The 25,057-nt window shown below is 61.0% G+C and overlaps 2 protein-coding genes across 3 annotated transcripts; both read left to right on the top strand.

The window, feature by feature from the left end:
• Positions 1–1,546: 1,546 nt before the first annotated feature.
• On the top strand, positions 1,547–8,935 carry UAP1 (UDP-N-acetylglucosamine pyrophosphorylase 1). Its single transcript, XM_053985641.1, has 10 exons — positions 1,547–1,850; positions 1,922–2,126; positions 2,778–2,953; positions 3,200–3,372; positions 4,501–4,694; positions 5,054–5,197; positions 5,546–5,734; positions 6,181–6,228; positions 8,078–8,144; positions 8,374–8,935. The coding sequence occupies exons 1-10, from the start codon at positions 1,547–1,549 to the stop codon at positions 8,464–8,466; spliced, it is 1,593 nt and encodes a 530-aa protein (XP_053841616.1). The 3' UTR covers positions 8,467–8,935.
• Positions 8,936–10,921: 1,986 nt separating this feature from the next.
• DDR2 (discoidin domain receptor tyrosine kinase 2) lies at positions 10,922–23,620 on the top strand. 2 transcript variants are annotated; one of them, XM_053985634.1, is made up of 17 exons: positions 10,922–11,006; positions 14,443–14,549; positions 16,355–16,457; positions 16,575–16,806; positions 16,880–17,027; positions 17,165–17,270; positions 17,623–17,806; positions 17,876–18,119; positions 18,238–18,300; positions 18,426–18,556; positions 19,027–19,237; positions 19,682–19,905; positions 20,023–20,159; positions 20,535–20,726; positions 20,855–21,083; positions 21,617–21,766; positions 22,185–23,620. In XM_053985634.1, exons 2-17 carry the CDS (start codon positions 14,453–14,455, stop codon positions 22,320–22,322), a joined length of 2,589 nt encoding a protein of 862 aa, XP_053841609.1. In that variant the 5' UTR covers positions 10,922–11,006; positions 14,443–14,452; the 3' UTR covers positions 22,323–23,620. The 2 variants fall into 2 exon arrangements, with proteins under 2 accessions (XP_053841609.1, XP_053841608.1); XM_053985633.1 differs by having other exon boundaries at positions 18,426–18,583.
• Positions 23,621–25,057: the final 1,437 nt, after the last annotated feature.

Genomic DNA, 25,057 nt, shown 5'->3' with positions numbered 1-25,057 from the left:
GAGGCAGGGAACTGTGGGATGGAGGGGGCTGTTAACATTATTATTAGGCTTTAACGAAGCAAGTTCATCTAAGGAGGGGGATTTCACGACAGCTGTTGGCTCAGCAGCAGGACATCTTCCCTTTTCTCCTCTGGTTGACGGGGGATACACAAAGTATCACATGCTCGGTACCACCGAGTTCCCCCTCCCTTCGAGGATTTCCACGGAGCCTGGATGTGCTATCTCCACTTGCTTCCCCACTCCACTCCAGCCCCCTTAGCATGTGTCTGTATGGGAAATAATCATGGAATATGTTTCAATTCATGCCAGCTGCATTCCATCCAGAGAGCAGTAACTGTGATTTACCCTGTAATTTCTGACCTGTTATAACTCCTGTTAAGACACTAATAAAAATCTTCACATTCCTCTAATTGTACTCCCAGTTAGCATCCCCGGGCAATCTCCCGGGCGCCACACGCCGGGGCGGTGGCCGGAGCCCACCGTGTCCCCTCCCGGTCACCCGGGGCTCGGAGCCCACCGTGTCCCCTCCTGGTCACCCGGGGCTCGGAGCCCACCGTGTCCCCTCCCGGTCACCCGGGGCTCGGAGCCCACCGTGTCCCCTCCCGGTCACTCGGGGCTCGGAGCCCACCGTGTCCCCTCCCGGTCACCCGGGGCTCGGAGCCCACCGTGTCCCCTCCCGGTCACCCGGGGCTCGGAGCCCACCGTGTCCCCTCCCGGTCACTCGGGGCTCGGAGCCCACCGTGTCCCCTCCCGGTCACTCGGGGCTCGGCTTCCTGCGGCAGCGCCGCTCACCCACGCCCCACAGGGGCACGTCGCACCCTGGCGCTGGCGGGAGGGTTCCCAGAATGATGATGTCCACAGGCGAACCGCCTGGCAACGCAGAACTTCCCCGGGAGAGCCGCGGGTTGCACAACGCCCGGGGCCGCTGCCGGGGGCACGCGTGGGCCGGGGCGGCGGCGGGTGAGCAGTTTTTTGGCCGCAGCCCGCCCTGACGCTGGCCCGTCGCGGCACCGAGCCCGGCAGAGCTCCAGGGGCGTTCGGGCTCAGGGTGTGGCTCCTGGGGGCGCCCTGCGCAGGGCCGGGAGCTGGACTCGATGTCCCTGAGGGTCCCTTCCAATTCAGCACGTCCTGTCATCCCGGGACACCACGCGACCCCGATGACGGCACGAGCGGTGGTGCGTGTGTCATCGCTGCTGACGCCTCGAGGCTCGCGGGCCAGGCCGGGCTGGCTCCTCCTCCGCAGGGACCCGGCCGGCTCATTTTGGGGCGGATTTGGGGTTTTTTCCCCTCCCCTCTCGCCGCCCCCGCTCCCGCCGGGGCCGCGCGCTGACGTGGCGCGCGTTGCCATGGCAGCCAGCGGCGCGCGCCCCCACCGGCACCGCAGCGGCCGCTCCGATTGGCGGGGGCGCCGCGAGGGGGGCGGGCGGTCCCGCCCCTGCCCTGGCGCCCATTGGGCGAGCGGCGCGCGCCACGTGGCACGGGCCCCGGCCATTGGCCAGCGGGACGCTATAAAGGGCGGCGGGGGGCGGCGGCAGCGGCGGGCGGGATGGAGGCGGCCGGGGCTGAGGGGGACGCGGCGGCCGAGCTGCGGGAGCGGCTGGCGGTGGGCGGGCAGGACCATGTGCTGCGCTTCTGGCCCGAGCTAGACGGCGCGGCCCGCCGGGCGCTGGCGGCCGAGCTGTGCCACATGGACGTGGCCGAGATCAACCGCTTCTTCCGCCGCGCCCGCGGGGACGGCGGCGGGGCGGCGGCGGCGGCGGGGCTGGACGCGCGCATGGAGCCGGTGCCGCGGGACGTGCTGGGCAGCGCCTCCCGCGACCGCGGGCTGGTGCCGTGCTGGGAGAGGCGCGGTAGGTGCGCGGGGCGGCGCGGCGCGGCGCGGTGCCGGCGCGGCGGGCCCCATGCGTGTCTGCTCCCGCAGGGCTGGCGGAGATCGCGGCGAGCCGTGTGGCCGCGCTGCTGCTGGCCGGCGGGCAGGGCACCCGCCTCGGCGTCCCCTACCCCAAGGGCATGTGCGACGTGGGGCTGCCGTCCCGCAAGACCCTCTTCCACCTCCAGGCCCAGCGCCTGCGGCGGCTGCAGCAGATGGCGGAGGAGCAGCACGGCACTCCCTGCCACATCCCCTGGTGAGCCCCGGCCCCGGGGGGACAGGGCTCGTGGGGTGGTGCCGGCAGGGTCCGGCTGGCACTGGTGGATCAGGGTCCTGTGGATCGGCATAGCCCTCTGTGTATCGGCGGTCCGCTGGGTTGGTGCAGTTCCCTTTGGCCGCCCGAGGTTAGCCTGGATTGGTGCAGTTCCCCTCTGCAGCCCCTGGGTTGATGCAGAGCCCCGTGGCAGCCCAAGGACCGTGGACTGGCATAGCCCCTCTTGATGCCAGCGCTTTGCAATGGCCATAGCCCCTTGGCGTGAGTGGTTCAAGACTCGGGGTGGCACTGGCAGGTCCCAGGTTGTCAGACCTTTGGGAAGGGTTTTCATGTCCCCGTGCAGGGTTGGGAGGTGGGCAGATGAGCTGCTGAGGTGCTTTACAGACAAGGCAAGAGCTGGCCACCGCAGCTGGGTGTCCCACGCACAGTGTTGTATGGTTGTGGAGATACGTGCTGTAAGGAAGGGTGAAACCCTTCATTGGCTTGTCAAAATGTCGGTTCCGCAGCAGGTCAGATTCTCCTAAGTGTGGGAGGGGGGAAAAGCATGTCCTGGGTGTTGCCCACATTTGGGATGAGTGGTGCGAGACCCTGCCTCTCCTCGCTGCTCACTGGGTGTCTTCTACTCTGCAACAGGTACATTATGACAAGTGGCCGCACTATGGAGTCCACCAAGGAGTTCTTCCACAAACATCGGTACTTTGGCTTGAAGAAGGAGAATGTCGTCTTCTTCCAGCAGGGCATGCTGCCTGCCCTGGGATTTGATGGGAAAATCCTGCTGGAGGAGAAGGGCAAGATTGCTATGGCACCAGGTTGGTGGCCAGGAGCTGACAGGAGGGGTGGGCAGGGGTGAGCCATGGTGCTGAGGAGCAGCTTTTGGAGCTGCAGTCTTCACTGTGACCTGGCCCGTGGCTGACTCAGGCTGGGAGGTGTCTGTGTCTGCCCTGGCAGGGAGGACCAGGGTGTGGTACGGCTGTGCTGATGACCCTCCACGTCAGCCCACGGGGAAGGAGGATGAGCGTGGCTGGCTGACCCACAGTGGGGCGTTCCCTCTGCAGATGGCAACGGGGGCCTGTACCGGGCCCTGGGCTCACACGGCATCATGGACGACATGGAGCGGAGAGGGGTGCAGAGTGTCCATGTCTACTGTGTGGACAACATCCTGGTGAAGGTGGCTGACCCCAGGTTCATCGGGTTCTGCTTGGAGAAGGGAGCAGACTGCGGGGCCAAGGTATGGTTTTGGGAGTAGGCAGGCACTGCTTCTGCAGAACTGGATGGGGTCTGTCCTGCTTCTTGCCTGGCTTCCCTGACTTTTCACCCTTCATTTGCTGGCTTGCCACAGCCAGGAGGGATAGCTAAGTACCTGGAGCTCACTGGCGAAGTAACACATGCTGCCACAGCCCTGCCTGCCCCTGGCATCCTGGAGGATGCCTGGCACTGCTCTTCTGCCTGGCACAGGAATATGGCACCAACAGGCCCAGGGCTCAGAGGTCGCCCCTGGGGTCAAGAGGCTGCTTGAGAGCCCTTTGTAGCTGCCTGGCACACACCCAGATGCTGGGCAGCTCTCTTCTGGGTGGCTGTGGCTAGCACAGACAGACAGGGTTCTTGCCATAAGCTGCCAGGTGTCCCCAGCCTGATATCCTGGGCACCAGACCAGGACATGGTGGGTGCAGCTGGCACTGAACCCGGCCCCATGTCTTGTGGATAGGACGTTGCACACTTAAAGCTTTACTTAAAGACTGGCTTGGCAGCCAAAGGTTTTGTTTGCATTGGGCTTGGCTCTGGCAAACAGGTGAAGGGACTTACTGGTCTTGCAGCTTTCAGAGGGTAAACTGAGAAAGGGACGGCAGTTTCTCCTCCTGACCTGCATGAAAGAAAGAGGAAATAAACCTTAGCATGCAGAAAGGAGAAAGCACTGTGCCCCTGTGCGCCACTGCTCTGTGTGACAGTGGTGGGTAGGGATTTGCCGGGGTATCTCACAGCCCAGATGGAGGTGTGTGAGGTGCAAGAAAGAGAGAAAGGTCAGGGGGATGGCTCTGCTGAGCCAGCAGCCTTCTGATTGTGAGTAGCAAGCTGGCTAAAAATATCCGTGCCTGCTGCCAGCTGCACGTTAGCTTGGTGCCACATCCTGCTGTGCCCTCTGGGTGTGCCTGCCACCTGTCACCCACCCCTGCCATCGCAGCCTCCTCTAATCCCCACTGCCAGAAGCAGCGGGGAGGGAAGGGCTCCAGCATCCTCATCCCTGCCCCGTCCCAGCAGAGGAAGAAGCCTTTCTAGATAGGCCCCGCTGTTTCCGAGGGAGCGTGTTTGAAGCGTGGGGCTTTGGGTGCCTTTCCCTGACAGTGCTTCCCTTGGGCAGGTGGTGGAGAAGACCAACCCCACGGAGCCGGTGGGCGTGGTGTGCCGGGTGGACGGCGTGTACCAGGTGGTGGAGTACAGTGAGATCTCCCTGGCCACTGCCCAGCAGCGGGGCCCGGACGGGCGGCTGCTCTTCAACGCAGGCAACATCGCCAATCACTACTTCACCACTGCCTTCCTGAAAGATGTGGTCAAGTAAGGGCCTGCTGGAGCGCCAGAACAGGAATGCTGCTGCTGCCGCTGAAGTGCTGCGGCCGAGCAGAGCTGGCTGTGCCTCGCCGGCTGCTGATTGAGCTTCAGGCGTGCTGGGATGAGGCCCCTGCACAGCTGGTCTGACCCCCACCTGTCTGCACAGCCCCTTCCTTGAGATAAGGGTTCTCCGGGCCATATCTGGGTGCTGCTTCCAGAGCGCAGGCGTGTGGGGCTGTGTCTCCTGGCTGTGGGGGATGAGTGGCCCTTACCTTGGGGCAGGGCGGCCATCCTGCTGCAGCCGTGTCTGAGCTGGGGATGTGGCTTGCACCGACCACTGACATCTCTTTCTTGGCCCGTTGCAGCACTTACGAACCACAACTGCAGCACCATGTGGCTGAGAAGAAGATCCCACATGTGGACATCACTACGGGGCAGCTAATCCAACCCGAGAAGCCCAACGGGATTAAGATGGAGAAGTTCGTCTTCGACATCTTCCAGTTTTCCAAGTATGTCCCTTGCTCTCCGTGAGGTCCAGGCTGGTTGCTGGCTCTCCCTGGGGAAGCTCTGAGAGCGTCTGGGGTTGTGCCAGGGTGTGCCCACTGGCGATGCCCCAGGATCAGGACAGGATGGCAGCTGGAGCCATGGCCGTGTCATGCCTCTTTGCTGGCCTGAGCCCTGCTCCTGTGCCAGAGGAACATCTGCTGACCCTACAGGCCAGGCCCTCCTCTCCCTAGAGCACGGCCGTGAAAACAGCCCGTGGGTGTAGGCTGGGGGAGGGCTGTGGGCCCAGCTCAGCCACCCTGGCAAGGGAAGCAGTCACAGTTTCCAAACCTGACCCTCCCGTGTTCCCCCAGGAAGTTTGTGGTGTACGAGGTGCTGCGCGAGGATGAGTTCTCTCCACTGAAGAACGCAGACAGCCAGAATGGCAAGGACAACCCCACCACAGCCCGACATGCCTTGATGTCCCTGCACCACTGCTGGGTTCTCAATGCAGGGGGGCACTTTGTGGATGAAAACGGCACACGCATCCCTGCCATCCCTCGGTGAGTTGCTTCTCCTGTCACTTCTGCTCCTTTTTGGGCTGGATATTAAGCACAAGGCAATCTCAGCACTGATAACAGTGTCACAGAAGCAGCCAGCTGTGGGTCCCCTCTCCTGGGTGATCTGTGGACAGAGCTGGCTGTGAGTTGCGTGGTGACAACAGGAGCGGTGCTCAGTCGGCAGCAGCTTTCCTTCTCAATTCAGCATTCAACTGAATTGATTCAACTCGATTCAACTGAGTCCTCCCAGCCTCCATTGCACAGCCAAGGTTGCCTCTGCAGGGAGGAGGTGACTCCCTAAAGACAGAGCGTGCCAGCAGGTTGATGCAGCAGCCAGGCTGGCATCAGTGCATCCCTCAACCACAAGACATCCCGCTGCCCTCTTTAGGGATCAGTAGATCCAGACTCGTTTTTCCCCCCCTTGCTAACCCTTGTTTGTTCCTGTGTAGCATCACAAACGGAAGGTCAGCTGCCAGCCCAGCAGATGTCAATGACAAGTAACTATCCATGTCCCAGGTGCATGGTGGCGGGGCTGTGCTTAGGGACTAACGGGCTGCAGGCGGAGCCAGGCTAACGGGGCTGGGGCGCGCATGTGGGCCGTGGGGCATGTCACCCCTGGGGACAGGGGACGCCGCTTCTCCCGGTGGCGGGCGCAGGCAGCTCTGCTCCCTGCTGGGCTCCTTTCCGCAGGGATAACTGGAGGGGGCTCATGCTGTTGGCACGGATGCAGGATGGCAGCAGCCTGATGCTGACTGCACGCAGCCCCTAAAGGTCACCCCGCAGGTAGGATGCTGTTGGTAAACGCCCTGGCGCATCCTTTGATGCCACTCCCCTGCTTATCACAGCACAGCAGGGACTGGTCCTGGCCGGTCCCAGAGCTGGGGATGGCTGCCATCTCCCGATGTCCGCCAGGCGTCCAGGCAGACCAAAACGGGATTAAAAACACGAAGCAAATGTCAGGCAGGCTTTGATGTAGCACGTGTGAATCTGAGCGCAGCAGCCAGCTGGGCTTTGTGTGACTCCAGCTCTTGAGTTTGGAAGATCCAGAGCGTGACACCAGGAAAAGTCCCTGGCTCAGTGCTTGAAAGTTTACGGGAATACATGGGGAAGTTTTAACTCTTCCGTTATGTTCTGTAGGCACAGGCTTGCTGGGACTTGGAGCTGGTGAGTGTAAATGACTCACAGAGTAAGCAATCTTGTTCCCTTCCCCTGTTTCAGGAGCTTTACCTTCAGGTACTTTCTGGTGGAATACAGCTGTTTTATCTGTTTTAACTCCAGACTCCAGGTGTTTTCAGGCTTATGGCTAAGCCGTCACACTAGTTAACATGCAGGAGAAAGGCTGCACCTTGTCCCACGTTTACCCTTCATTACCAGTTAATGTCAATTTTTTTTAAAAACTACTATCTTGAATCTAACACTCAAGGTAAATACCAGTGTGGGTTGGGATGGGTGAGTTCTATTTACTGACACCTGTGACAGGAGGGGACTGAGTGAGTGCATGGCAGAGGAAGGAGCTTCAAACCTGGGTGAAGGGAGCATTGTCACGGATGGCATCCTGCCATGCCTGCTTGGCTGCTGTGGCCAGTGGCTGGGATGCTGTTGCCATGTCTGCTTGTTCAGTCCACGCAGCTGCACCCCCAGATTTACATGCCAGCTGGATCCAGGGATCATCCAAGCGTGTCTTACAAGGGCTGGTGGCAGCAGGAGCAGGGTCAGGGACCCCACACAGGCCCCTGCCCAGCAGTGCTGCTGCAGTGGGCAGCACCGGTGTGGAGCTGACGTTTTCCTCACCAGATCCAGCTCACAGGCAGAAGAGAGGAGCCAAGATAGTTGATCTAACAGGCAAAGGCAGGAGGAGCAAACAGTGCTGCAGGGAGTGTTTCTGAGTGAGCAGAAGGGCTTAGCCTGTGACCTCAGGTTGTGCTTTAAGCAAGAGAGGGCTTAAAGCAAGACTTCTTGCTTTATGGGAACGTGCTCTGCGAGTGCGTCTCACATCACCCCAGGGCTGCAAGAGGAAGAAGGAATGGGTGACTCGTTTCCATGCAGCATCAAAAATAGCGGGGCCGGGGGCACAGGCATTGCTGTAGTTACACACATGGAAAGGCACCATAGAAGCCCCATCTAAAGCTCTTTTCCCTTTCAGTTGCTGGTGGTATCTAAACTTTAGCTGGCACCTCTGTGGAGAGCACGCAAGGCTTAACTAACCCAGGGCAGCTCTGCGCTGGTGGGGTCTGCGTGGGCCCCAAACAGCCCCTGACCCCCTGCCTGGCCTCGGCAGATGTTGAGCCCTATCTGTGTCCCCCCGGGCTGTACCTGACTCTCCTGACTGTGTATTTTTCACTGCAGCTTGAAGGATGCAAACGACCTGCCAATCCAGTGTGAAATTTCTCCCCTTGTCTCCTACGGAGGAGAAGTGAGTACTGGCCCTGCAGAGCTCGGGGGGCCCTTGCGGATGGACTGGGCTGGCAGGGCACACGTGCGAGGGGATAAGCCACAAAAGCGACTGTAATTCACCGGGGAGCTTTTTGGGGCAGTGCCCCCCAGGTTGCCAGCACAGGAGAGGAGCAGAGGCACCCGTGGGCAGCTCAGCAGAGCAGGCGGTGTGCGGGGTGTTCCTAAAGAGCCGCTTCTCGTTCCCCCAGGGTCTGGAGAAGTACGTGAAGGACCGAGAGTTCCGCACGCCTCTGATCATTGACGAGGATGGGATCCACGAGCTGGTGAAGAACGGCATGTAGTGGCAGCGTGGTGCCCAGGCAGGGCTGCCCATCCTGCCAGGAACTGGGGCACATGAAGGTTGATAGCTGGGCCTAGCAGGGACTGCTCCTGCTTGCTCCAGCCATGTGCAGAGGAGGATTTGACCCACTCGGTTGTTGGCATGTTGTATGCTTCTATTTATGTTTTAATTTAAAAGCCAAACACTACAGATTCCCCTGCCACAAAGCACAGCTGTGGTGCTGCCCTTCGCACTCCAGGCTGTGGGCATTTATTTTTTAAACATGTGTATAGCAATAGTCATTGTACATGCAGAGAGAGGATTTTTATGATATGGGGCTGGGTTTAATCTAGAATTTTTATTTTTCTTAAATCTACATGACTATTTTTTTTTTAATAGGGTCCTTGCCATTGCCCATGTCCTCCCTTTTGGTCATCCTTTGTATATTCCACCACTGGAAGCACCCAATTAAACTCTGAGTCGCTCCTGTTTGTCTTCTGGTGGTGTTGAGTGACAATGACTTTGCACCAAGAGGCTCATGGAGTAGAGAGCCAACTGCATCATGCCAAGTGCTCTGTTCAGTGCAGCAAGGCTGTCTGGGGTGGCTGCAGACAGGGCCTCTAGCCTTCAGTGCTCATTTGGGGTGTTCCTGGAGGAAGCAGAGAGTTGCAGCCTCTTAAATTTCTGCAAACAGTGGCAAGCTTTGAGCAGGTAGCAACAGGCAGGTGTGTTGCACTGTGCTCAGGGTGAAATCAGCCTGGCACTGAGCCCTCCACCAGTGTCATGTGCCCTCTGCTTTTCCTGGAGGGGCTCTTTGGCTCCTGCATGAGCCCATTGCCGAGCGTGGCATCCTGATTGCCTGGGGCAGAGCAGCTGTGCTGCCTCCACTCCTGTTTGGGAAGAAGGATGCAGAGCTTGGCCAGCTCCTCTCCTGATCCTGATGTGGTCACGGCCTCTCGCTGCCCCGCGGCTGCCCTGGGGGGGATTTTCCCTTGCAGGCCTGGGAATGGGACCCAAACCACTCGCTCTGGGGGAAGTCACCATGTGCCCCCCCGGTGCAAAGGTGGCTGCTGAGCATCCCAGGCTCAGCCAAGCACTTGGTTCCCCAGGCACTGTGCCTGGGCCGCCAGGGCAGCGTGGGGGGTCCCGGCTGGTGTTGTGTCTCCTGCTGGCTGGGCTGCACGTGGCCGAGCCCTTGGCTTTTTTTGGCTTTGCAGACCACCACCTTTGCATTAGGTCCTGGGACAGAGTACTGGGGTGCTTGCTGCTGCCAAGTTATTTGAGCAGCAATTCCAGGTAGCGGGAGGGGAGTAGAGCAGAGCTGGCTGGTGTTTGTGCCAGCGTGTACATAGGGCAGCCTGTGCTTCTCCCTGCCAGCTGATCTGGGGCAGCACATGGGGTTCTGCTCAGACCTGCTCCCTACCAGCCCAGGGGAAGCTGTGCCCTGCCTCTGTCACCCTGGACAGTGCTGGCTCAGCTGGTGCTGCAGCTCCTCTCTGGTGGCAGTGACAAGGATCACCAGTGTCTGCTGGGAGCAGTGGGTGGCTTCCCCTGCCTGTGATTCACTTGATTTGTCTGGAGACTTCATGCTGCCAAAGAGGTTTAGGAGCAAGGCTACAGCCCTGGGGCTTTGGGGTGTCTAGTTGGACAGGAAAGCTTTATAGGGAGCTGGTGGCCCGCTGCCAGGGGTGCTGTTTCCTTTCCATAATGTAAGCATGGATTTCAACACAGCCGAAACAGTCTAAAATTTTTGAAAAAGTTCTTTAATTGTGGTTTTTGATGTTGCACAAAAATTATCGTGAGCCCGTTATTATTAGTATTAGTATTATTATTATTTTCTCCCTGCCTCGTTGCGTAGCCGGTGGCCGCCGTGCCAGGCTAGTGCCTGGAAATGATGTCAAACCACCAGCTCTGCGTGCAGCTTGGGGAGCCGGAGCACCAAGCTGTGCCCTGAGCCAGGTCGGTCCTTTGGCTGCTGTCCGGGCCACGTGTGCCCGTGCAGGAGACCCAAATCATTCCCCCAGGGGCCCGGAGAGGGGTAGCCCATGTGGGACCCTCTGGGCCAGCTCTGGGGTCTTGTGGAGTGTCTCCATCACCCGCATTTTGGGGGTGTCCTACCCAGCCCCACAGTGCAGGAGGAGGGTCCTGGACGTGTGTGCCATGCCACAGCCACGGGGCAAGCGCTGGAAAGTGAAATGTTGCCTATTGCTTTAAGTTCCCTCGCTGGCCACGGGGACTTTTTTTTTTTTTTCTCTTGCGCTATGAATGGGTTTTGCTGTAAATTATAGCTCTGCGCACATTCCCTCGGGCCGAGGAAAATAACCTCTGCTGAAACGCCAGCCCGGATCACTGACTGGCTCCCCTTCTCCGCTCCCTAATTGAAACCAAATGTGCAAGATGTAGGATTGTGGGATTTCTGGCTGGCTCCCAGGAATCCGCAGAATGCGAGCGAGCTCCCAGAGGCATCTTGCATCAGCCCGGGGAAGTTCGCTCCTCACCTGGCTCCCCCGGCCCAGGCGAGGGGCGAGGAGCCCACCCGCCCTCCGCCGCAGCCCCGCTCCGGTGAGTCGCTCTCGGCTGCGTGGGGACGTGTGTGACCCTCCTAGGCTTGGGATTTTTGGGGGAATACGGGTCAAGTGTGCTCCGCGGCAGAGCCCAGGCAGCGGGGCTGGGGTGGAGGTCTGCCTGGGAAGGGTCTGGGGCGGCAGCAGGGCACCGTCCTCGCTCGGGGCGGTGACAATTGGCCCCTCTTTGCCAGCTGACCCCACAGCGCCCGTGTTTCCCCCTGTGCCTCGTGCCAGGCCAGCGTTTCCTGGTGTCCCTCCTCAGCTCCCACCTGTGTGTTGGCAGAGTTGGCGGCAGCGCCGGTCAGCCAGGGAGGCCCTGCTGTCCCCAGGGTCCCCTAGCCAGGCACCGGGTCACTCTGGGAAGGGGAGCCCAAGGCCACTGCCCTGGTGCTCGTGAGCATCGTGCGCTGGTGCTGGGAGCCCGCTCGTGCTGCCAGCCCTGGGTGGCGTAGGGGCGACGCTGCGGAGCCCCGCTGGCAGCGGGGCGAGGCCGTGGCACGGAGCGTGGAGCAGGGCTGGGAGCTTTTGGCTGCCGGGGAGCACTCGCAGGATGCAGCACCCGCGGGATGGTGGCCCCAGGCCCCCAGCCGTGCTCCTGGCAGGTCTCGCCAGGGCAGCTGGAGCCACCACGGGGACCTGCCGCCCGCTCCTGGCGCTCTGGGCAGCTGCGATGGCCCAGGCTGAGCCAGCGAGCCCGTGGCTGGGGAGGCGCTGGCTGCTGCAGGAAATGGGGCTGCATCCAGCCCAGAAGAAGTCTAAAATGGCATTTTTGGAAGGGAGGAGGACTACGGGTCCCGGCATGCTGCACTGCGCGCCCGCCACGGCTGCTGGCAGCACGGCATGCTGGGGGCTGTAGTGCCAGCTGGGGCAGGGATCCTGAACCCCCTTATCCAAACACTCTTGGGCCAGGCTCACAGCGGGCCTGTCATCACTCAGGGACGTTCTCTGAGTGGCCTTGACCTGTCTCACCTAGCAGGATGGCAACCCCAGCCCCATGAGGACCGGGGCTCTGCAGTAGGAGCCCTACAAGTCCTGGCAGACTTGTGTCCAGGACCTGGCTGCTGCCATCCAGCCCCCTCCCCGTGGATGATGCTCCTCCAGTGCCAGCAAAGGTGGCAGTGCCCAGCTGGGAAGGAAGCTGGGGACCTCACCCAGCTGGGGACCTCACTTGGAACGGGCTGACAGCAAGAGGGACCATGGCTCGGGTGGGGGTTGTCTCTTAACAAAAGCAGATTTAGTTTCTCCCCCAGTTATTTCCCTTGGTTATTTCAGTAGAATAAGGAAGGAGGGAAATAAGAAGGGAAAACAACAAAAAAGCAGCATCCGAGGGAAACTTGAAGCCCAGGCAATGCCAGGGAGGAGCTCCAAAAACTGTCTGCACTAAAACTTTCCAGTGATTGAAAATTTTCAGCAAACATTTTCAGTTAAAGCATTGCAAAGCCATCCCTTTTGCCGGGCTGGTGGAACAAAACTGATTTCCAGCTGGGCTGCCAGTACTGCCCCCGTGCTTGACCATGTGTCCCTTGGCCTGAGTCACTGTCCCCGCACTGTCCCCCAGCCCCACAGCCCTGAGGGGCGATGAGCACTTCCCGGTGCTGTGTGGGGGTGATTTCCCTATACTAGGCTAAATGTAAATGCATTCCCTGCAGGAGATGACAGCATGTGGTATCCTGATGCTTAAAGAGTTTACTCAGCCTGAAAGAATAGTGGGGGAAAAAAAAATCCCTGGATACTTTTTGGAATGCAGAAGGAAATTAAGATTTTAATGTTGGGGGGGAACTGGCCATCATCATCAAACGCAGGAGCCTCTTGCCTCTGGGCAATGCAGCTGAAATTCCCAGTTGCAGCTGAGTTAGTTGCAACCTAGCTACAGTTTCCCAGCTGTGAATAGGAAAAAAAAAAAAAAAAAAGCAACCACATATGTGCATTTTTAAAAGAAAAAAAAAAAAAAAAAAGAAAAAAATTAGAAAAAAGGGGGGAAAATCATCCTGCAGAAATTTTGGTGATTGGCAGAGTCCCCCAGGAATCCAGCAGGGTGCTGTGGGGTGTGGAAAGCTTCTTGCAGAGTGCAAGTGGCAGCTCCTGGGGTTTTGCTCTCCCCCTGGGTGCTGGTGTGGCCACAGCAAGCCCCAGTCTCGCTCCTGCCATGCCAAACCTCGGCTGTGGTGGCAACCAGGGCCATATCCAGCACCTCCGAGCTGGCTTTGTGGGATGTGGGCAGCTGGCTTGGGTGTGTTTAGCCTTTCTCTTGGTGGTGGGGAGATGCAGGGACACAACCAGGCATTCACCTGCAGCATCAGTGGTGTTGGGCTGGTTCAAGGATGTGCCAGCCAGGACAGACATCCCTGGTTCAGTGGGCTTGGCTGGGATTTACCCCAGCAGCTAGGCCGTTTGGCCAGGAGCTGTGGTCCCTTTAACCCCCAGGTTAGAAGGTTGCTCTCTCAAAGGTTTATGTGCATTTAAACTAGATTAAAACAGCCTTTTTAAATAGAAAGAGAACTGACTGCATCTGGTGCTGGTGTGAAAGTGTCCTCTTGGCAGATATAAGGGGAGCTCAGGGAGCCTGGGGCAGAGCTGGTGACATTTAGGGGTGTCCCTGGTGCTTCTCCCAGCACGGTGCCACACCCCGTGGTGGCCACCCAGAGGTGTGTGGGAGCTGCTCAGGCTCTGGGGGCTCCTGGCAGCTGAGGCTGGTGAGGGCCAAGGCGACGGCTATGGTGACAGCCACAAGGGCAGGCACGTCCTGGGGAGCTCCCCTTGTACCCTCTGAGGAGAAGCCCCAGCAGCACCAGTCCTTTTTCTCCCCATGCTGTGGCCCAAGCCCCGTTCCCAGGTCCCCTCCAGCCCCATCCCATGCTCCCCTCGAGGCAGAGGATGCAAGCTGGCTCCCGTTCCCTTTGTCACACGTTCTGTGTCACACGTGGCCCTGGTCTCCACTCTGCCATGGGGAGCTATCACAGTTAAATGCCCCGTAAATTAAATCTCGGGTGATTATCTGCTCTCCTCTCTCGGAGCCAGCAGGCAGGAAACCGCTCTGGCACCCTGCTATTATTGTCTTATGTGATGGGGTTGTGCAACTTCTTCTCTCAAAGGCAGCCAAGGGTGGGCAGTCAGGCCAGAGCCTTTGTGCCCTGCGGTGGAGGCAGCCAGTGCTGGCCCCAGGCAGAGCCCAGGGAGCTTCCCGTGGGTCCTGTGGCCATTCCATGGGGATGTGGCACGCCGTGGCTCCCAGGGGTGGTGTCTGGGATCCCTGTGACCACCACCACAGATCTGAAGCTTGGGGCTCTGTCCCTCCTCCGAGGCTGAGGTGGGGACATGGGGTCTGGTGCAGGAGAAGTGCTCCCACCCTCAGCTGGCTGGTCCAAGCAGGGCTGGCGTTTGCCCCCCGCTCGGCTGCCTCAGCGTGACGAGCCCTGGTTCTGTCTCCACAGGACTGCCGACATGTCGGCCACCCCCAGACCATCCCTGCTGCCACTGCCGCTGCTGCCGCTGCTGCTGCTGCACGTCCCACACATTGCCAGAGCCCAGGTCAACCCCGGTAAGTCACACAGGGACCAGGCGGCTGCAGTGCCATCATTTCATTGCCCTGGTCTCTGCTCCTGCCAAGTTTGGACTCGCGTCGTCTCCGTCATCTCTGGGATTTTCTCAGCTCTGGGAGCAGTATGTGATGGCTCCCAAGCCTGCACCTGCCTGGTCACTCTGCTGTCCTGCACCTCACTTGGGCACCTGCAGTGACCTTCAGAGCCCCTCCCCAGCGTGCCTCAGGTGCTCTCCGGCCCCTGGCACTGGCAGGGTGCTGGACATGGCAAAGCACGACAGCCCTGGGCTCTGAGCGGGGCCCTTGCCCACGGGGGCTCACCGAGTCTGGAGGCTGCCAGTTGCCAAGCTATTGTTTTCTCTGCTGGGCTGTGCCTTCCCTGGCAGTTTTGCAGCAAACCAAGGCTGGCTTTGGGGAAGTAGCTCGGGTGCCTGGGTGCCAGACTGGGTGCCCGGCTTCTGCTGAGAAACCACAAGGCTGCGCCAGCCGGCAGCACAAGTGTGTTTAGATGGCTGTTCCTGCAGGGCTCAGCCCCATCCTGTGCTGCAGGAATGGACAGAGCCCAGGTTTTCCCAGGGTTTCCCCAGAGAGTCCCTTTACCAAGTCCCTTCAAAGGCTTCTTCCGTCTGTGGGAGGAGTTAGCTGGGTCTTCACTGGAGGTTGCACGGTGCTTATTTAGGGAGGCAATCCTGTTTCTCCCGCAGACATCTGTGGCTGGCAGAATTGGATTTGCCTGGCTAGGATTGTTCTTACCAAGACAAAAAAACAGGGCTGGCTCCGTGTTTGGCAAGAATTAAATGGGAATTCAGTGGGAGCTGTGCTCTGTAGAGCATCACGAGTGGGAGAGCAGGAGACAAGAAGAGATGCTCCCACTGTGCCAGTGCTCGCGATCAAGGTGCGCACATCCCTCTGCCTGATGCAGGATATGGTCCCTGTGTGTGGTGTCCCAGGGGTGGTGATACAATGGGACACGGGTTCTTTGTGGGTACGGTGCCAGGCGAGCCAGGGGCTGTGGGGTAGGAGGTGGCCCAGGCACAGCGTCCTGCACAGTCCTTGCCACCTCAGTGTGGGTGTTTGCTCGGGGTGGTGTGTGGCGGGACCGTGGTGGGCTGGAGCCGGCAGCCAGACAGTAAACATGGCCAAACAAGCCACCCTTTCAGCAGTGCTCTTGGCAGCCAGGCGTGAAAAAATAACTCCTGTGAAGCAGTGAGGATGCAGTGCTGAGGGAGCCGGCTGCCACTCGGGGGTGCAGCCCGCCTGCCACCCCGAGTACTTTTCCACTTGCGGCCCAGCCAGGAGCAGGGCTGGTGGTGGGAGCTGAGGGGTCATCAGGGAGGACGAGTGCCTGTCTCGGTCACTTGTTCCCCCAGGCAGGGATGGGGAGCAGCGGGGCAGCACGGCACAGTTGCTGCCGGTGAGGTTTCTGGGCAGCAGTCTCTGGAGTGAACCCTCTGGAGCACGGGGACAGCAGTGCCAGCTCACAGGCTCTCCACCGCAGCCAAGATCCTTGCCAGCAAGGCTGAGGAGATCCCGGGGGACAGGGCCCAGCGTGCCCATCAGCCCTTGGAGCCACCTCCCCTTCTTCCCACTTCACTTGAAGCTGGGCTGGGCTGCTTCTGGCCAGAGGCTTCACTTGTCCGGGAAGGTGCCTGCTTTGGCAGGACCGTCCCCTCCTTTCTTCGTCCTCTCTTTGTAAGCCAGAGGGACGGAGAGTGCTGCCCTGGGGCGCAGTGGACGTGCCCCAGGCCAGGCCCTTTCCACGGGGGGATCCCCTCCTGCTCAGCTCCCTGCCGGTGTCATTGCAGCGGTGTGTCGGTACCCCTTGGGAATGTCGGGTGGGCACATCCCTGACGAGGACATCTCGGCCTCCAGCCACTGGTCTGACTCCACGGCCGCCAAGTACGGACGGTGAGTGTGGGCCTCCTGCAACAGCCACAGCAGGGTCTGGGCTGGCATGGAGGGAGAAGGGGGACATGGGGCTGGCCTCAGCCACGTGCAAACAGCTCCTCCACTCTGGGCTCACAGCCTGGACTCGGAGGAGGGCGATGGAGCCTGGTGCCCCAAGACCCCAGTGGAGCCAAATGACCTGAAGGAGTTCCTGCAGATTGACCTGCAAGCCCTGCACTTCATCACACTGGTGGGCACCCAGGGGCGCCACGCCAAGGGCCACGGCAATGAGTTTGCCCCCATGTATAAAATCAACTACAGCCGGGATGGCACCCGCTGGATCTCTTGGAGGAACCGGCACGGGAAGCAGGTGAGGTGGGGCTGCATCAGATGGTGGGTGGGGAGGCTCCTCCTGCCCATCCCCACCGTGCTTCTCTCTCCAGGCACTGGATGGAAACACCAACACCTACGACATCGTCCTCAAGGACCTGGAGCCGCCCCTCATCGCCCGCTTCGTCCGCTTCATCCCCGTCACCGACCACTCCATGAACGTCTGCCTGCGCGTGGAGCTGTACGGCTGTGCCTGGCTGGGTGGGTGGCACGGTCCCGTGCCTGTCCCCGTGTCCCCAGCGCCCATCCTGGGGTGCTGGCCATCCCACTGGGGGCTGTCTGTCCTGCAGCACCAGGATTGGCGGGGTGTGCGGGCACTCACCCTTCCCTCCCTGCAGACGGGCTGGTGTCCTACAACGCGCCGGTCGGGCAGCAGCTCGTCCTTCCCGGGGGCACCATCATCTACCTGAACGACTCGGTGTACGACGGGGCCTTCGGGTACAGGTGAGGACTGGGTCCCATGCTGGGGAGCAGGCAAGGAGCGTGTTTCTACCCTGCATTTTCAGGCTGCTCCTCAGCAGAGCAAATGCTTGCAGTGTCCTTGAGGTGGGGGACATGGCCAGCCTGGGAAGGGGGTCAGTGTGATGGGGGAAGCAGCTCCAGACCTCCCCTTGGATTTGCTCTAGCTGCACCACGTGTTCAGCGCCCCACAGCCTTTTCCAGAGAGGACATCGGGAACAAAATCCCCCCTTGAGTATCCTGGGGCCTGTGAGGAGCTGCCGGGGGGGGTGCTGGGTGCTGCAGGTTGGTGGGGCTGGCAAGAGTCACACTCAGTCTGTCCCTTTGCACATGCCAGCATGACAGAGGGCCTGGGCCAGCTGACGGATGGGGTGTCGGGGCTGGATGACTTCACACAGACCCACGAGTACCACGTCTGGCCGGGCTACGACTACGTGGGCTGGCGCAACGAGAGCACGGCTGGCGGCTACGTGGAGATCACCTTCGAGTTCGACCGCATCAGGAACTTCACTGCCATGAAGGTCCTCACCCCCCCTCCCTGTCACCCTCCCCGTGCCCCTCGGTGGCCATGCTGACAGGCTGCCCCACAGGTCCACTGCAACAACATGTTCGCCAAAGGTGTGAAGATCTTCAAGGAGGTGCAGTGCTACTTCCGCGCCGATGCCAGCGAGTGGGAGCCCGGCGCGGTCTCCTCAGTGCTGGTGCTGGATGATGTGAACCCCAGCGCCCGTTTCGTCACCGTGCCTCTGCTCCACCGCATGGCCAGTGCCATCAAGTGCCAGTACTACTTCGCTGACACCTGGATGATGTTCAGTGAGATCACCTTCCAGTCAGGTACCCGTCGCCACAAGCCCCATGGGGACCAGTTTCTCCTGGGTGGGAGGCTCAAGGAGGCAGCGGGGCTGTGGGGCACCCACACCCCCCACTCTGATGTTCTCTGCTCCCTGGCCAGATGCAGCCATGTACAACAACTCAGTGCCCCCCGCCGAGGCACCCGTGGTCCCCACCACTTACAGTAAGCGTGGGAAGCATGTCACTCTGTGCTGGGTGGGCACTGTGCCCCATCCCACAGAGGAAAGGGGCAGGGGGTCTCCCCACGCCCCATTGTGACCGGCCCTCTCTGTCCCCTTCTCTGGCTAGACCCCACACTCAAGGTAGATGACAGCAACACGCGCATCCTGATTGGGTGCCTGGTGGCCATCATCTTCATCCTGGTGGCCATCATCGTCATCATACTGTGGCGGCAGTTCTGGCAGAAGATGCTGGAGAAGGTGGGCAAGCGTGGTGTGGCCGGTGAGGTCAGTCTGGGCAGGCTCTTCTGGGAGCTCAGCATGGAGAAAACAGACTCCATGCAAGGGCTGATGCTCCCTTCCCCTCCTCAGAAAGGCTGGGCTTCTCACCCATCTCCCAAGCAAGGGGACTTAGCTGAGCAGGGTGGTGACTTTGGGACTTGCCTGTTTGTCCATCCCTCTGTCCTCAAGCTGATCTGGGGAACAGGAGCCTGGGTGTGGAGGCTTCTCACCACAGCCACCATCTAAACAAGGCCACTCACAGAACCGATGAAGCCAAACCCTTTTCCATAGAGGCAGACAAGAGAAGGGGGGAACACGCAGACAAACCCAGGCAGGGGTTGCAAGCCAGGGACAAGGCACTAGAGAGGAGGTTTGGGCTCATCCCTGGTACCCTCCCGCCCATGCTGTGGGGAACCCTACCTCTCTCCTCCCTTGCCCCGCTGTCGCAGGCGTCACGGAGGATGCTGGATGATGAAATGACCGTCAGCCTCTCCCTGCCCAGCGAATCCAGCATGTTCAACCACAACCGCTCCTCCTCCCCCAGCGAGCAGGAGTCCTGCTCCACCTACGACCGCATCTTCCCCCTGGGACCCGACTACCAGGAGCCCTCCCGCCTGATCCGCAAGCTGCCCGAGTTCACCTCGGGGGAGGAGGACACAGGTGAGAGCCAGGACACCATTCACTGAGCCTGCTGCATCCCCCTCTCTCCAACCCCAGCTTTTGGCCACTCTCCAGACATTTTGTCACAGAGGAGAAAGGTCACACAAGTCCCCATGCAACCCACATGAAGGTCACACAAAGCCCGTCACTGAGAGCCATCACCAACGTCCACTGCCAGACCGAGCTGTGTCCCAGATCATCCTTGGGATGTTCTGGCACCTCTTCCTCAATGGTCTGGAGGTCAGGCATTGATCTCTGCTCCTCTGGTGCTTAGGGCTTGGTTGGTGTGCTTGCCATTGGTGGGGCAGGAGTGGAGCAGCCTGCGCTGCCTGCAGGAATGCGGCTCTGCGGGGGCAGAAGGGACAGAGTGCGAGCAGCCACCAGGGAGCAGAGGGTGCAGGGCAGGACAGCCATGGCAGGGCTGGCCCCGCTGTGTCCCCCCAGGCTGCAGCTGCCCGACCAAGCCATCCCAGGCCAGCGTCCCTGAGGGCGTCCCGCACTACGCCGAGGCCGACATTGTGAACCTGCAGGGTGTGACAGGCGGCAACACCTACTCAGTGCCAGCCCTCACCATGGACCTGCTCGCCGGCAAGGATGTGGCCGTCGAGGAGTTCCCCAGGAAGCTGCTGAGCTTCAAGGAGAAGCTGGGAGAAGGCCAGTTTGGGGAGGTGAGCGGGAAATGGGCCTGCTCCGAGCAGGGCTCAGGCAAAGCTCTTCCCAGCTCACAGGGGCTGTGGCAGGCTGTCAGTCTCAGCAGAGGCAATGGCTGCCCCTTGCTCCCCCAGGTTCACCTCTGTGAAGTGGAGGGGATGGAGAAGTTCGCAGGGAAGGACTTTGCCCTGGAGGGCTTGGATGGCAGCTCTGACCGCCCTGTGCTGGTGGCTGTGAAGATGCTGCGGGCAGATGCCAACAAGAATGCCAGGTAGGGACTGAGGGGGGGCACACACCCCAGCACTGCCCCCGTGCAGAGCCTCACCAGGAGAGCTGGGATGCTGGGAAAGCATTCCCTGCCTCCATCAGCCGTGTGCTCAGTATGCAGCTGCAAGGACCACACACCTGGGCTCTGGTGGGGATGCTGGGCTGGCACATGTCAGGATCCTTGGTCCTAACCAGCTCCCCAGGGCCTATCTACCTGCTGAGCCCGCTCTGCAGCTCATCTTCTGCAGTCCCCGGGGACGGGACCCACAGGTCCCTCAGGAGGCTTGGGTGGGCGAGTGGCACTCTTGGCCAGTCTGTGCTCACCTCTGTGCCCCTCTGGGTCTGTCCATCCCATCCGTGTGGTTTCTGTTCCGGAAAGGAATGATTTTCTGAAGGAAATCAAGATCATGTCGCGGCTGAAGGACCCCAACATCATCCGGCTGCTGGCGGTGTGCATCACAGATGACCCCCTGTGCATGATCACCGAGTACATGGAGAACGGGGACCTCAACCAGTTCCTGTCCCGCCAGCAGGCAGGCGGCCCCGCTGCTGCCCACGCACCCACCGTCAGGTAGGGCTGCCTGGGAGAGCAGGGGCAGGCAGTGCTGCTTGCTCCCGGGACACCCCGCCTGGCGCCGTGCACCTTCTGGCTGCTGTCCTTCCTTCCTTCTGCTCATCCGTGCCGTGCGCCCCTGACAGTGACCTGCGGTTCATGGCCACCCAGATCGCCTCGGGCATGAAGTACCTCTCATCCCTCAACTTCGTGCACCGAGACCTGGCAACGCGCAACTGCCTGGTGGGGAAGCGCTACACCATCAAGATTGCCGACTTTGGGATGAGCAGGAACCTCTACAGTGGGGACTACTACCGCATCCAGGGCCGGGCAGTGCTCCCCATCCGCTGGATGTCCTGGGAGAGCATCCTGCTGGTACACGGGGCCTGGGCTCCTCTGATGGACACCGACGTGGCTCTGGGGATGCCCACTGCCCTGTTTCCTTGGGCTGGGGGGTGCAGGAGGGATGGCGAGGTCTCTGCTCACTGCAGCCCAGATTTAGGGTGAAGCATGGGGAAAGCAGGAGTGGTGGCAGGTTTTCGAGGCAGGCTGGGGGGACTATGGTGATTTTTGATATCCAAGGGCAGGACATCCTTTAAGCGGAATGCTCGGCATTTTATTCTGGCCACGGTCAGGCCTGGAAAGGGGAGCAAGTGTTGGCTTTTACCTTTGCCAGGAGCTGGGTCCTTGGCAAGCTCCAGTGCAGTCACTGCCAGCCAGATCTGGAGCTCACCAGATGCTGGCCCCAGGCAGAAAGCAGGTCTGTGGGGGAGTGCCAAGCATCTCTGTGGGACCGGATGTGGATGCTGAAGCATCCAGAACGAGGTTTTGATCAGCGAGCACCTACAACTTCTGGAGCAGGATGGGGTAAAGCCCACGCCTGACCCCGCTCTGCTCCCTGTGGCCAGGGCAAGTTCACAACGGCCAGCGACGTGTGGGCATTTGGAGTGACGCTGTGGGAGACCTTCACGCTCTGCCGGGAGCAGCCCTACTCCCAGATGTCCGACGAGCAGGTCATTGAGAACACCGGCGAGTTCTTCCGGGACCAGGGCCGGCAGGTAGGGCCGGGATGGGACGGACGGGACAAGAGGGCCAGTGGTGCACCCAGGACATCAGGGGCCTGGGGAGAGACTTTAAGGTGACCAGACGGGGAGGGTGGCTGCGAAGCAGCTATGTATCAGGAACTCCTCCAGGAAGGAATCCTGGTGAAGGGCCCATCGTGGCAAATGCTGCACTTTATGCGGCCCAAGGCATGGCTTGCTCGCTGACCCCACTGCAGCACCTAGGGTCTGGGGGACAGAGGCAGGCGTCCCCCTCTGGGGGTCACCTTGCCTCTGGGCACATGGCAGCACAGCCCCCAGCCCGGGCCACGGAGAGATGGGGCACCCTGAGAAATGGGGCTCTCCAGGAGCAGTCTGCACATTGGTTTCTGCGGCAGTAATTCTCTCTCTGCCACTTCTGCCTTTTGTTTTGCAGACCTACCTTCCGCAGCCCGTGCTCTGCCCTGACTCAGTCTATAAGCTAATGCTCAGCTGCTGGAGACGGGACACTAAAGACCGTCCCTCCTTCCAGGATATCCATCGCCTTCTCCAGGACTCAGCCAGTGAAGAATGACCCTTGGCTCCCACCTATCCTGGTCCCCATCCTTCCCTGTCCCCAGAGGAGCCCCAGATGCGAACAGAAGCCACTTCACAAGGACTTAGCCATAAACCCCGAGCAGCTGCTCGTGTTCTCATTGTGCAGTGAGGCCTCAGAGGAGACCCCCAAGGACAGCAAAGCCCCACGGCGTGGGACGGCTCAGAGCTCCCTCTTCCCCGCAGACCTGAGCCCGGCAGCAGCACGGGCTCGGGGAGGGTTATTTATTGGTGCTGCGTGTTCCCGGTGACAAGGACTGGGACAGAGCGGATTCTCTTCCCCGGCTGAAGGGAATGAGCTTCAGCTGGACTTTCTCCATGAGGAAGCTCGGCCCACACGCAGGGAAGGGATGTGTGCAGGCGTGTGCCCGCTGGAGCAGGGACAGACCGGCAGCCACCACCGGCTTCAGGGGGAGCCGGGAGCTGCCACCAGGTCTCAGTGGGCTGTGCAATCGCGGGGTGAAAAACAAAGACTCCACGGGCATCTGGGGCTTTGGACATGCCAGTGGAGAGATGGGAAGCGCCCTCCCTGCTGGCCAGCCCCAGCTGCACAGGGAGAAGACTGGGGGCGCTCCCGGCACCTCACCCGGCTGCTGGAGTGTGCAGCCAGGGAGGAGCGGGCATCCTGTGCCGAGGGGACGTTCCCTCACCGACCACAGCCGCTCCGGAGCAGCTCAACTGCCCAAGAAATGCATTTTGGATGCCCCACGGGTGGTGCACGGCAGCTGGCAGCAGAATGCTAGCACCTTTTAGTTCCATGGGGAAATCTCCATGTCCTCCTCCCCCGGGGTTAACCCACATCTTCATCTGCCAGGAGAGGAACGCACGTAGCAGAGTTTCACTGGCAGCTGCCTGCCGCCCATGCCTGCAACAACCCCACGGGCGTGGAGCAGGGCGCTCCAGCTCTCCCTGGTTCTCAGGCTGGGATCACAGTCCAGCTGAAGCACCCGGGCTGGGCTCGGCCACCCTGAACACCCCACAGCATTCCGGCACCCGTCCATGCTCCCGAAGCTGCCGGCGTCCTGAGCAAACCGGGCAGGTGCCAAAGCCTTGGCAGCTTACCCACCACGCCCCGAACTCGGACCCTCCTGTGGCTGGACAGGAGGAACTGTGGGACTTGAGGGTCCGTGGACCCCTCCACACTTTTGTACGCCCTAGCTCAGCACCAGCAGGCGCGCGTGGCGCAGTTCCCAGTATCCCACGGCTAAGGCATGTGTATATTCAGTAGATGCGCCTATGTGTAGGGGCAGACGCGCTGAAGAGACACTCTGTATGTGACCTGGCTGCACGGTTTCCTTGTGGCGCTTCTGCAGGCAGCTCAGCTGGCCTCCCCCGCGGGCACCCCGGGGCTGGGGGGGCTCTGGAGCTGCACCGTGTGCCCGGGATGCGGTGTGGAACACGGGGAACAGCCTGAGAGCTGGGGCGAGCACGGTCAGGAGAGCAGCTGGCTGATCCATGCCAGCTGTCCATCCCAGCGGGCAGGAGGGAGGGAGGTAATGCTCCGAGGCTTAGCACCCATGTCAGGACATGTGCAGCAGCAGGGCCGGGCAGGACCGTGAGCCTGGCAGAGGGGAGGGCAGGGACGCTGGGCTGTGCCCCGCAGGACGCTGGCTGGTCTCCTGCGTGCTCCGCTGGCTTCGACAGAGGGTGTCTCATCCCTGCCGAGCGGGGACGGGCTTTGTCCGTGCCACGGAACTGATGCCCCTCTGCCTGTCCCCTCGGATGGCTCCGTGCTCCAGGGGCCTCGTGGCCCATCCCAGACGTGCCTCAGCAGGCTGGGGGCACTGGGGCAGGTGAGGCACGCCCGCAGCCGCTCGGCACGGTCTGCACGGCCCCGCGTTCAGCAACGCGCTGGGGTGCCTGGGGGCAGCTGTGGGGCCCGGTGTGTCCATGCCCTGCTCCAGCTGGGACCCTGCCAGGGGCCAGGGAGCTCTCCCGGGGGCCCTGCGCACCCACACCGCCCCGGCACGGCGGAACGGCGACCTGCGGGACACTTCTGCCTTCCTCGGTGGCAAAGGATGGCAGGGCTGGGCAGAGCGGGGCACAACGGGCTCCGGGGGAGGGGAGGGGAGGGGAGGGAAGGGAAGGGGAGGGGAGGGGAGGGGAGGGGAGGGAAGGGAAGGGAAGGGAAGGGAAGGGAAGGGAAGGGAAGGGAAGGGAAGGGAAGGGAAGGGAAGGGAAGGGAAGGGAAGGGAAGGGAAGGGAAGGGAAGGGAAGAAGGGAAGGGAAGAAGGGAAGGGAAGGGAAAGGAAGGGAAGGGAAGGGAAGGGAAGGGAAGGGAAGGGAAGGGAAGGGAAGGGAAGGGAAGGGAAGGGAAGGGAAGGGAAGGGAAGGGAAGAAGGGAAGGGAAGAAGGGAAGGGAAGGGAAAGGAAGGGAAGGGAAGGGAAGGGAAGGGAAGGGAAGGGAAGGGAAGGGAAGGGAAGGGAAGGGAAGGGAAGGGAAGGGAAGGGAAAGGGGGAAGGGAAGAAGGGAAGGGAAGAAGGGGAGGGAAGGGGAGGGAAGGGAAGGGAAGAAGGGAAGGGAGGAAGGGAAGAAGGGAAGAAGGGGAGGGAAGAGAAGGGAAGAAGGGAAGGGAGGAAGGGAAGAAGGGAAGAAGGGAAGAAGGGGAGGGAAGGGAAGAAGGGGAGGGAGGGGAGGGACAGCGGGCACATCCGGGCTCTCCGCGGAGGGGGCGGGCCCCGCGCGGATGTGGGCGGGCCCTATGCGCCAGGCGT

Source organism: Vidua macroura, chromosome 9, assembly GCF_024509145.1.
Source record: "Vidua macroura isolate BioBank_ID:100142 chromosome 9, ASM2450914v1, whole genome shotgun sequence".
Classification (NCBI taxonomy): Eukaryota; Metazoa; Chordata; class Aves; order Passeriformes; family Viduidae; genus Vidua; species Vidua macroura.
Note: the sequence above shows the minus strand (reverse complement) of the source record. Positions and strands in the feature narration are given on the sequence as shown.